General features: G+C 30.2%; 1 protein-coding gene across 1 annotated transcript in view; it reads right to left on the bottom strand.

Moving 5' to 3' along the window:
* LOC124357353 (alpha-(1,6)-fucosyltransferase) overlaps positions 1–12435 on the bottom strand; it is a 36761-nt gene extending 24326 nt beyond the window's left edge. The window contains exons 1-2 of the mRNA XM_046809069.1: positions 11987–12435; positions 2870–2976 (exon numbers count right to left, since the gene is read on the bottom strand). Coding sequence (XP_046665025.1) covers positions 2870–2976; positions 11987–12204 — 325 coding nt within the window. The 5' untranslated portion in view covers positions 12205–12435. The remainder of the gene's footprint in view (positions 1–2869; positions 2977–11986) is intronic.
* Positions 12436–13118: the final 683 nt, after the last annotated feature.

The following is a 13118-nucleotide window of genomic DNA, read 5'->3' as shown; positions in this document are numbered from 1 at the left end:
GTAAAACGTGATATAAGAGTCAGGTTAAACTCAGATACCTACGCTTTAAGTATGAATAGTAAAATAATATCTACTTGAAGTATATCTACTTACATTTGAAAAATTCTATAGTACTCCATCATATTACATCATAAGTGCTTTAACTAAGTATTATAAGGACTTCAGTTAAAAGTGAGTGAAGATGCGGGTAACAGTTAGTTAATAATATAAAGTTCACTGTTAATCTGTTATCTGAGAATATGATAAAAGCTAAATTCTTTGTTACTGTAAACATTGTAGACTGTACAGCAACAGTGAGTGGCACAATGAAATATATTGTAATTATTGTACTATGTACAGTAGCCATCAGAAGGATAACCATAGAAACTGCAGCAAGATCCTATTTCAATTCTAGCATTAATACAGTAGAGCTATCTTTTTCACTGTAATATTCCACGATGTTTTAAATATCCGCTCCTGTTTAAGTATCCATCAACAAAACATACAAGGTGTCATACAATACAACATATAGGTTTATACAAATTTTCCACAAAAAATATAAACCAACTCAGCCAAGAAAGAGAAGCTCACCCATTATCTTGAACTCACTAAGCCAGACTTCATATTAATTACTGAACATGCTTTTTCTCAAGACCGCTTACTGAATGCCATCGTGGTTAGTTACAGTCTTATAATAGCTTACTGTAGAAAAAAAATCATCAGAAGGGTAGTATAATCATACAAACCAAAACTCTGCAAGCTGCCGTTGTTCTTTCTATACTCTTCTTTAATGGTACGAGTATGAGGTTTGGGTCAGCTTCATTATGCATGAATTCGCTCACTCACCAAATTATTTATCTTTTCTGATTGTGAAGCTTTTCCCTTGGAGTCATCTTTGATATGATCATTTCCATTAAACAGAAACCCGCACTAACCAATAAATACTTACAGTGAGCAAAAATTTAAAATAAAAACTAAAATTCTGTAGTACTACGTTATAAGCTATTTTCACGAAGCTGACAATACAAAATGAAGCGATCAGCGAAATCGTGGTACATAATTCAGACAATAATAGATCATAGAGCTCTATGTAACCAGCTGACAGTCGATGACACATCTAGACAAGTGACCACTAGTGTGCAACTTTGACATTATGTCTGCATGATGCTTTTTACAACCCCTCTGCCAAACGTCTAGTTCATTGCTGCTCTTCCAGCAGAAGTCTACAGTTATAAAAATCGTACTGTATCCATTTATGAGCTCTGTTCCAAATTTGAAGACTAGGTCTTTGCAAAGTAAGTTAAAAATTCATAAAATATTTAAATTAATAAACAGACAAGAATGTAGTAAATAGAAAAACCTGAATTGGTACACTGAAATCCATGTTCTGTTCACCCAATTTTTTTTCAGTAATATCAGTCAATATATTCCGGTAACAAAGCCCTTATTTAGTTTGTTATGAAAATTACATTTTAATATAAGCTTAGTTTTTCAATCTTTGTATGAAACTCACCAATCTAGCAAAGTCACTTCATCGCATATGTTGAGAAGTTACTGAAAAATGTCATATGATTAAACTTTATAATTTACTGTTACTAATTTGTTTATCCAGTGTTTTTCTTGTTGCCAACATGGTTGTCCTTAAGACTAGAGTCACTCTTTGATATACAGAAATCAATATTCCCAATAAACTGAAGTTCACCATTTTCAATAACAACGTAGAGGTAGTGGAAATAAGAGTTTCACACCAAATTACAAACCCCAAAATATAAGACACTTATCATGTATACAGACAGACAAATATAAGATTTTATTCATCAGCAACTGGCGGCAGAGATTTTGATGAACACTCAACTAATTATGTATAGCACTCTAAAAAATCTATACTTTTTTATGAAACATGCAAACCATCTGACTATGCCTCAATTGCCTTCATCTGAGATAATTTCATTATATACAGAGCTGACAAGAAATACAATACTTATGCATTAGAGAGAAGGTGAATGTTTTGTTTTCTGGTACAAAAGTCTTAAACTTTTCAGGAGATCCTGTTAGTTTTTAAATTAGTATCACAATTGAGAACAACACATTATTTTAGAGTCAAGACCACTTCATTTTTTTTATTATTTCATCCTACCATTGTAATGTCTTTAATGATACCCTCTTGAGGTAGAGTGATATCATGATACAATACGATGATAGGTGAATTATTTCATACTATAAATGGGGTGAGTGCTCTATTTCTCCTACAATATATTTTTACTCCAGGATAAAACTAGAACATAAATTAACTTTTTCAGATTCAACTATATTATTTGAATCTGTATATGTTCCATTTAAAACAAAATGCTTTGAATCTTATCCTTAAGGATCATGATCAAGAGTATCAATGTCTTGATGTCGAACTGGTAATGGAAGAGAATAGCATCCTTCTCTTGAGATTCACATTAATTTATTTATTCAAATTAATGAAAAAGTCTGATAAAATTCTGGGATTTTTTAGTTTATTATGTTAGCTTTCATATTATGTATAACTCAATTAATCTATGAACTAGCTGCAACAATTAAAACTCCTGATACAAAGTCACTGCTTCACTGCAAACATAATCCAATGTCATTGTTAATATGAAACCAGTCTGCTCCAATTAACTGTAACAACTCTATCTATAATTGTTATTGTTAAATTAAGTAACTTAACAATGGTGCCGAGCGTCATTCCTAACAGGCTTTCCAAGTTCAGCCCAAATTACAGAATTTGTCAGGTAGTTTACTGATTCCATTATTTTTGATATATTAGAAAACATAAACCTCTCTTTACAAGTAAGTCATAATGAATGAAGTTAACAGTATCATTAAAAAAATGTTCTAAGTATTTATTTTAATTACTTACCAAGAACAATGTCATGTGGTTGTGCAGGTTCTAATCCTATATGAGCCATTTTTCTTTGATACGATTTAAACAGAGCTTCCTTCTCATCTTGTTTTATTGATGGGTTCCTATAAAAATAAAACAAAGCTGAATATTTTGTTACGATTTATCTATAACGAGCAACAAAGTAAGGAAAATAAGACAAATATTGATCACTATGAAAGTGAATAAACAAAGAAAATGTTTGTCTCATAACTGCAGTAATTAGTCACTTTTGGACCAAAAATTAAACAAAATTCATATTGAACAAATTTTTAAACTGCTACTATTTATCTGGAATTGTTAGTTAATGTTATGTACCTGATGAAGAGATTAATATAGTAGAGGAAAACTATTAATTACCAATGGAGATTTAGAGGATAAATATAGAGTACTAACACAATTCAAAATCAAATGTTTCACTATAAGCATTTTTTTTAATAGAAATTAAAAAAATTAAAAACATTTTTGTGTGTCTTTTCAAAAGTGCATGATACAACAGCACCGTATTTTTACCACATGTGTGAAAGTGAATGCTTGGATGATATGGATTGTTATAATGAGAGTATGTACATGCTGTGAAGATCTGACAGTGCCCTACTTTATCAAATACAAACTTGTCATATTTAAATATTTTAACCTTCACAAATCCTTCCACTTTTATTCACCTAAAATCTAGAATATTCTTGAAAACAAATAAGTTTATGTAAATACTAGTTTTAATTTATTTCAACCATTATTATACATTTAAAAAATGTATGCTTTGCAAGAAACCTTTAATGTTGAGCACTAACTCTAAATATTTCATAACTTTTCTAATAAAAAATGTACTATATTTTTTTTCTTGCTCGAATAAATGAATTGAACAAATTAAATTTATTTATATAGTTTCTTACTTAAAACATTGCTTACTATATAGATTAATTTATAAAATTTTGTTTTTAATGCAAATGTATTTCTATAATAACTAAATTTATAAAAATATGTTAACACTTTAACACAGACTAAAAAGATCAAAATAAATTTATTATTAATTCATATATAATTCACACCATTCCATCCAGACTGAATTAAAAATTTGTTATCGTAAGTTTTAAGAAATGAAAATTAATGTAACATTCATAACAAACATTTTGGACATATGAAATGGACTAATTATTGACGTATAAATGACCACATCAATGTTTTTTTTTATTTAAATTTTATAAGAATGTTCATATCTATTAAAAACAGATTTTCATTACTATCTGAATTAAATTGCAGATCTGTGTAACTGTAAAAGAAATTATTTTGCTTTTTTTAACCTATTAAAATGTATTTGATTATTTTTACTTTTTTTGTGTTATTATAATTTTTAAATATAAAATAGTTATACCTGTCAGCTTTAATTGATGGTTATTTTACTTAAAATTTAAAATACATTAACATACAAAATACATTTTTTAAGATTTATTTTAATAATACAGTTTACAATTTCTATATATATATATATCCATGTTTAAATTTTATTGCACTGTTTTACAGACACATGTGAACTTGGCTAAGCAGCTTAAACCTATTTTTGTACAGAATAAGCACAAGCAAACATTACAATAAGTTTATTGATTATGAAACCAATTATTGATACTTAAAACATACTCATTATTTAAAATTTGGTCCTAAGATGTTTAATTTATTAAGATATAGAAACTGTATTATTAAACATACATATTGGTTTTATTAATATATATGTTTATATACATAAATATATAAACACACAAGCGCACTCACAAATGCACACAAAAGCACAAGACAGCGAGTTTGAAAACAAATGAATTTTTTTCTAGAATGTTTTTGCAATATGTTACACTCAAATAAATAGGCTAAAATCAATTCTAATAATTATGTTACTGTATTAAATAAAATCTGTACAAATTGGTTTTATTAATATAGTTTGGTCTTTATAAATAATTGACAGCTCTTCAAAACTAAATTGGGTACTGTATTTGATATTCTTGTAAAACAACTTGAAACGAACTTGTGTGTCAAGAAACAACAATGTTAAACAACCAAATCTAAATGGTGCTGCAGTGTTAGAGAGTTAACAACAGGAAATTCTGCCAATTGTTTGATATTAACAGCCAGTAGAGAGGCTAACACTCAATATGCTACATCTTACTAGAGGATGTATGGTTTCAAACATGTTTATTCATATTAAAATTCTCTTTGTAATAAATAAAAAAATTCAAAATACACTCTTGATATCACAAATTTTATAGACATAATATACGAGTATCTGTGAACTGGAGATATAAGCTTTTTATTTGAGGAAAATAAGAAGGAACAAATAAAACTAGAGTTAAAAAGTGTAAAAATACCATTAATAAAATTACAACAGGGTTTGTTGTATGTTTGACTTTGTGTAGTTTTGATTGAGCCTAGGTATAATAAGGACCAGGACATACTTTACTGTGTACTCAGAGTTACACCACTAACTACAGTATCCATTGATAGTGATATTAACAATATTTTTTGAGTGAAATTGTTAATTTTTCAATATATCGAGTATCCCATAAATCAATGATAATATTGAAAGAGGTGATATACCAGCCAATAACTAACCCATAAAACGAAACATGACCCTAGTAAAAATCACTTAGTATTTGAGATATGACACTTTTTTGGAAACCTCTTTTATGAAACCAGAAAAACAGCTACTTTAGACGAATGTTTCATGTGATTATACTACATTTTTTTTTTTTTTTTTTTTTTTTTTTAATAAGGGCATAAAAACACGCAGGTTATCAATGCCCGTAGGGTTAACCTACACTTTAAAATATGGTGTCACGTTATCAGTGCAAGGAATAAATAGCGGATCTCTGTGTCAAATAACATTATTATCACATTAAGACAATAAGAAAAACAACAGCAGTGAACGGAGGACTAAAACTAAATAACAGAATTAACCGAGAGGCTGTAAAGGGGCCCGATAGTTAAAATATGTCAGATAAATAATAACGTTAATAAATATAACAACATCTAATGCTAAAACCAGGTAAGTTAGTGAGGGTAGGTTGTAAAGGGACCCACCCTCACCAATAACAAATAACAAATAAATAGAAGGACAAAAGTGCCCGTCTCCTTACGTGACACCTACATATTAAGATAGTGGTGTCTCTCACTTCACAGAAATTTTTAACTGTAAAGGGGTTTACCCTTGATTAAAACACAGAAATTTTCCTAACGAAATTTAAAAGATTGCACTTAGGCGGTGCTAGTTAAGAGCCTTAAAACTAAATAACAACTCAGGGGTGAACTGTAAAAGGGCTCACCCTTACCTAAAACTAGCGGTTAAAATGTTTACTAAAACTAATCAGGTACTATATCACTCATATTCTGGACATTAATTTAGTGCTCTCCAGAAAACTAAAGAGCTTCGTTAAAACATCTTCTTTGTCACCAAGCAACTCATCTAACCGGCCTGGCAAACGATGTGCTCTCCTCTGCCCGGCGAAGAGGCGGCAGTCTATCAACACGTGGCTGACGTTTAACGCCATATTACACTCCGCACACTGCGGTGGATCACCACGACTCATTAGGAAACTGTGAGAGAAGCGAGTGTGTCCGATACGGAGTCGACACAGTACAACCTCCTCTCTACGGTTAGTGCGGTAAGCAGTCGACCAAGGCTTTACTGTGTATTTAATCTGCCGAAGTTTGTTATTGGTTACTTGATCCCACGATATATTCCACTGATGTTGTAGTCGTGACTTTACAATCGGCTTTAGATCGGACGCGATTGATCGCCTAGTACATGGAGTCAGAGAGATTGCCTCCTTTGCTGCCCTATCTGCGATCTCGTTACCAGGTATTCCAGTATGTCCAGGTACCCATAGAAACGTAATGATACTACAAAATTGGACTTTTGTTATTATGATTTCTTTAAATTAAAGCCATAATATCAAGAAATCTGGTCCTACTGAAAAATAGGTGAATGTCATCACCGTTTTCTCATTGAACTAAAAATAATTTTTGATTTGATGGTATTTAAAATAATCAATCTTCTGATTCCATGATTTGTGCTTAAAAAATCTGTAACTAAACTGACATGTCTGTTCAAAACACATGTTCACGTTTTGGTGATTTCAAAATGGTATAGTAATACTGTTGCCACTTTAGAAATAACGGTATTTCAAAGTTTATTACTAAAGTAAATCACTTTATTAATATAAATAAAGATAAGGAATCAAAGGCTGTAATATTAAGATCTACAGCCCATAGGATATTGCAAACGCAACAATATCATCGATATCATGTGCAATGTGTGCAGACTTTACTACCTTGTGATTATGTTGCAAGGGAATATTTCTGTTGAATAATGGTAGACAAATATATAGTAGATACAATGTTTTCTCAATAATATCTTACGGTAAAATGAAAGCGCATTTAAGAGAAATGGTTGTAAACATGCACAATCTACACTACTGGATAACTAAAAATCCTCACTTGATGCAAGAAGATCAGGCTCTGCATCAACTGAAAGTAAATTTGTAGTCGGGCATTTTAAATGGCCTAATAATTGGGTCTTATGAGTTAAAAAATACTTTTAATGGTAAAGTTTATTTGAATTTTCTGGAAAATGAGTTTCAAAATCTTTTGGACGATATGCTTTTGGCAATTCAGCAACAGAAGTGGTATCACAAGGATGGTTGTTAAGCTCAGTACACAAGGTCGATACATGACTTCTTGAATGTTACCTACTCTAGGTGGATCGACCTACCAAGTCCTGTTCTGTGGCCTTCAAGGCCTTTTATTATTTAAGGCCTAAATTTTATTATTGGGGTTATCTTATATAAAAAATGTATGCTGGGTCCGTACTTAATATTAACTGTGGCAACCTATTGACCACTCTGCTAACGAACCCAATGCTTCCAGAAGTACGTAAAGAGTCAAGTGATGGTTTACAAGAAGATGCTACACTTTTATACGAACTGGTGGACGACCAGTTTAAACTTTTATTATAAGTTGAGTTTCAGGTTAAACCACTTAATAGTAACAAAAATCTTTCACTTTTGTTCCTAAATTGTGGCTTAACATTTTGAATAGCAATAGTATGTGTTTTATTTTATAATAAAATTGAAAAATAGTCTTATTTCTAAGGTGGAGAATGGTTATTATACCATTTTGAAATCCACACAACATGAGCATGTTTTTAAACAAACAAATCAGTTTAGTTGTGGATTTTTTTAAGCACAAACAATTGAATGAGAAAACTGATTATTTTAAACAACATAACATCAAAGTCATTTTTAGTTGTTTTTAAGGTTTCCAAAAGTGTCAATATATCAAAAAGTGACTTTCACATGTTAGTTATAAGGGTTATTTAAACTAGCTGGCCTATCACCTCCTTGAATATTATCGTTGACTTATAAGACACCCTGTTCTTAGTCAAAAGTTCCAAAATAATAATGATTCAATTGATATTGATAATTTTCCAATGTATATTCAGAAGTTTTAAGATAATGATGTTTGTAATGTTCAGCAGTTATGCTCATTGATGTTTAAATTTTTTAATTAAATTATTTAGTCCTTTTTTTAAATTTATTTTTAAAGTAGGTTTGATTTTTCAAAATATCACGAGTGCTTAAATCTTTGTAGTTGCTATCATTAATTACGTTCCTTAACCCACCAGTGAGCGCATTGCGGTCCTTAGACTGCAAAATTAGTTTTATTCATTTTGTTTGTTGGCATTTTACTTTCTCATTTCATGTAACTGTTCAGTGAGTCTAAGAAACAAAAGTGTAGGATTAGGGAATGTACCCGGTGCAATTTGGTTTCGTCTTTTTGCAAACGAAAAAGCGCAGTCTTTCTTACCACATGCGCCCACTTATGTCTCAGTGACCTACAGTAATTTCATTGCACGGTTTCTTTCAAAAAAACTTTTTTGTTATGTGAATAACTTTAAAGTATTAATAATGGATTCTCATGAAGAAAAATGCCTTAGACATGATATACAAAAAAAAGTCTTTCATATGTTGGTCTGTACCTGACCTGCACATGCCATGTTTTAGTAAAACATGTAGTGCACTTGATTAAACGTTATACAATTGATTCTGTTCCCTCACAAACAGTTATAGACCGGAAGATATGTGAATCAAGCAAGTGGTAATCTGATTTAAGCAGAGCCAAATTTTTAGCCCTCGAAGGACAAAAATGCTCTTCACTAGAGATTCGATACTCACCAACTGCTTACAAGTTCAAGCATTTCCTCAATAGAAAGAGTTGGAACCTTTTACATTTTGAGACTACGCTTGATTTGTTAAAATACAAACAATTTCTATTTCTTTCAAGATTCAATATCAAAAAGCCGCTAGAAAAAAATTATGCCATGCTGTTTATTTTTATAAATGTATCACATTCTAAAATTTAAATATTTATGCTTGGTGATGACAATAGTGTCGGCAAATATACAAAGATCAGTAGGTCACTATCCGGAATGACCTCTGTGATGTCATTTAAGTAAATAAGAAAGAGTAGAGACCGCAAAACAACTCTCTGTGGTACACACTAGGTAATTTGCTTTCAGTTTATTTAATGAATTTGATTTAACATTTTTTAAAGTGTTAGTTCCTAACAGACTGACAGTAATGCCTCTGGCCATCAGCGCAGGCTGCGGCTCAGTGTTGCCTTGTGCTGATGGTGACATACAACAAAATTCCTCAAAATAATACTGATATGTAAACTAGGCTATAAAAAATGTCCAATCACAAATGCTTGATAGAGTTAGAAATAATACTAACTCATCTTACCAAATTATTCTACATAATAAGAGGAGGATGGCCACCTTGTATTAACTACAATAACAACGTTATGTTCCATGACAACTAAAAACTTAAAAATATCTGTCATTTTCATCCTCACACAATCAAAAAACTTAATACAACACCCACAACACAAATTGTTAACAATTTTAGCAAGCAAAACATCACCATTGTTATAAAAAAATAAAAACAGATACAATGCCAGCTAGCCTCATGTCCAGGTCTTCCTCTTAAAATTAACTACGCAGCAAAATATGACCAATCAGAAAACGGGAAATACATTTCAATAACAAGATGCACAATGCCAAACAAGAACAACTTAAATATAGACAACCCTGTTATCTCCTCCTCGTATAACTATCCTTACTTTGGTTCTTATCCCCTTCCACCCCAAAATACAGATTTTCTTAGTCCCTTAGATCGAAAACTAGTTAAAATATAATTTAAATTTAAGACATGTTAATAATTTTTGTACAATTTATGGATTGGGTTCACGTAAAATTCCTTTAAGGAAATAACAATATACTACTACTTTTAAGAAATTACTAAACATAGTTTTAGGTTGTTGTAAGGGGCCACTACCACAATCGAATCAGGGTAACTGAATTATCGTATAGAAATACCTAAAACCACCATAATGGAATCAGGGTACCAAATTATTGATTATAAATGTCTAAACTATCGAATACAAAAATATTATAGTTATTTTAAATAAATTATTGCCAGCTGCTTTTAACCCTAAAACTGGCAGTTATATTTTCTTCAGATGGCAGGTCATTTTTTACTGTTTTGTAACTGAAAGCTATTTTAAACGTTTTATAAAAAAATACATTTTTACGATACATAGACCTATACATATATTACATTATTTTGTCAGGAAAATGTGGAGATAAAAACATAATAATATAAAAACATAAAAAATGAACACACTAAAAAATAATTTATCTTTTTAAAGTGGTGGGACTGCACCTGGTAAAGTGTAATAATATAATAAATATTAGAATCTGCGGTAATTAATTTATTCTTCATTTGATCTAGTTTCAGATACAGTATAATGATATTTGGTTTCTCTTAAAGAGAAATGAAATATATTGTAAAAACCACAAATAGTATATGAAAGGCTAAATTTGTTGCTATAGGTACGATTATTTAAAAAAATGTACTGTAAGATAATTCTTACAGTAAATATTTTCAAAATTATTTAGTTATACCAAAGTTTAGAGAATTATATATACAAAACAATAAATAAATTAATAACCAATTTCTAATGTTTTTATTTTTAAAAAGTAGTGGGACGTACCTAAATTTGTTGCAATGGGTACAATGATTTACAAAAATTAGCAAAAATAATATAATTTTTACACTATATATTTCCAAAATACATAAATATTTAACTTAGTATAGACTAAAACAAAGCTATAAACTATACCCATAATATATCACTAATTTTCAAAATAGTTTGATGAAGACGATCTTTCTGGCAAGGTTTATGACGTAACTGTTGCCAAAACAAATTTTACCATTGAAATTAGCAATTCTTTCTGTTTAAAATGGTGTATAAATACTATGGTAATGATGATTTACGTACTATATGAACTGTCTAAACACAAGCATGTCAGATCTACATAATGTCGATTGCCACTCATAAATCGATTCAGATCAACATTATAATGTCGATTGCCAGTTCCAGGTTTAAAGTATTGAATAACGTTGTTATTGAATATAAACCATTTGTATGGTATTTGAGTGATGATAGCCAGTAGGCCTACAATAAATCTAAATTTGGGTCACAAGCTATCAGACACGATTTTTCTTATAAATACTTAGAAGTAACTAAATGTCACACTATTATTGGTTAAATTGTATAAATACATAGTTTTTATTCAACATTAAATTATTACTTGTTTAGATATAAAAACAGCTAAACTATACTGTAATCTGAAATACTCACTGTAATAAAATGAAAACTGTAATTCAGTTTGGCATTTTAGTTTCTGTAGTTTAGATGATAATGAACATCGATAATTCGAATGTGGTGGTGGCCGCTTATTATACTGCAGTCAGATCATTTAAAGGTAAAGTCGCTGAAGTAAATATTATCTGAAGAACTGCATACATTAGCATAGTTGGTAAATATATTGTGTAAAATTTGTCTTTATATATTTAAGAGTCTGGAAGTAACTTAAGAAACTTTACAGAAGAATGTTTTTTTCAATATATGAAGAGCATAAAGGATATTTACACCCTCCATTAAAACATTTCTAATACTAAAAATCATAGGTTATAAGTACTTGCTTACCCATTTACATAAACTTCTAAAAGTTGGTTAAGTTCTGTCCTTTGCTGATGCAAAAGTTGCAATTCCTTAAAGGCTTGATTCATTCGCTGTGTAGTTTGTGGGTCACTTTCATGTTTTAGGAGTCCGAAAGCAATTATTATAAAAACAAACCAAACTACCAACAAAACTCCAAGAGCACGTCCCCATCCCATTTGACGAAAAAGTTTGTTTTTGAACATTATTTCTTATTTAATCTCAGCTAATTATTTAAAAATCACATATTTCTACACTTTTCATTAATGTACAGTCGAATTTGACGCTATACAATAACTATATACATATTAACTAGCGTTAAAACGAAATTATCGATATTTGACAGGACAAAGTTTTATAACCTCATTTTCCAATATGGTCTCTCTAACGTCAACATCAACAAACGAAATGCCACTCGCACCTTGCACTTACTTACGCCTGTCAATCTGCTGTTGGTTAATCCTACGCCAGGCTGTCAGATAACAGCTGTTTGTTGCTCATTTACTTTTCAAAAATTGCTTCATCAGATTTTTCATCCGCTTTTTCATACCCAATGATATTTTTGTAGTTTACAAAACGTAATTTCCTGTTTCCTGTTTTCGTGATGTCTTAGATAATGCGTACTAGTGCATACAATCAATAATAAATGTGCCTTCAGTGTGTGTAATATTATAATGAATCGTAATATCGTAATATTAGTTATTTATACACCACTATGCACTCAAATAAAATTAACCTAATACCAAAATATACAATACTTTAAAATTTTAAATAAAATGTAGCCAACCGTCTAGCTTCGATTATAATTATAGTAACAAAGACGCGTTAATTCAACCTCTTGCTCTTTTTGAAAAGCTCAAAAGGTCAGATTTCAAAAAAATTATCCAACCGATAGTTAAAATAGTTCATTTTTTATATTGTTCATTTTTTATATTGTTTGTGAGTATTCACGATTTACTTTTGAATTCCCTTGTATAGACGTTTCAGTAAAGAATTATAAATAATTTATTTAACGCAGCTCTCTGTCTATACGCGTTCATCCTGACAACGTAGTATTTTCTTGAGGTAAATGAGTTTTGGTAATAATGACTAATAGGGTGACTGAAGTATCATGATTTTA

Source organism: Homalodisca vitripennis, chromosome 3 (genome assembly GCF_021130785.1).
Source record: "Homalodisca vitripennis isolate AUS2020 chromosome 3, UT_GWSS_2.1, whole genome shotgun sequence".
Lineage (NCBI taxonomy): Eukaryota > Metazoa > Arthropoda > Insecta > Hemiptera > Cicadellidae > Homalodisca > Homalodisca vitripennis.
This window is presented reverse-complemented; position numbering and strand designations above follow the sequence as displayed.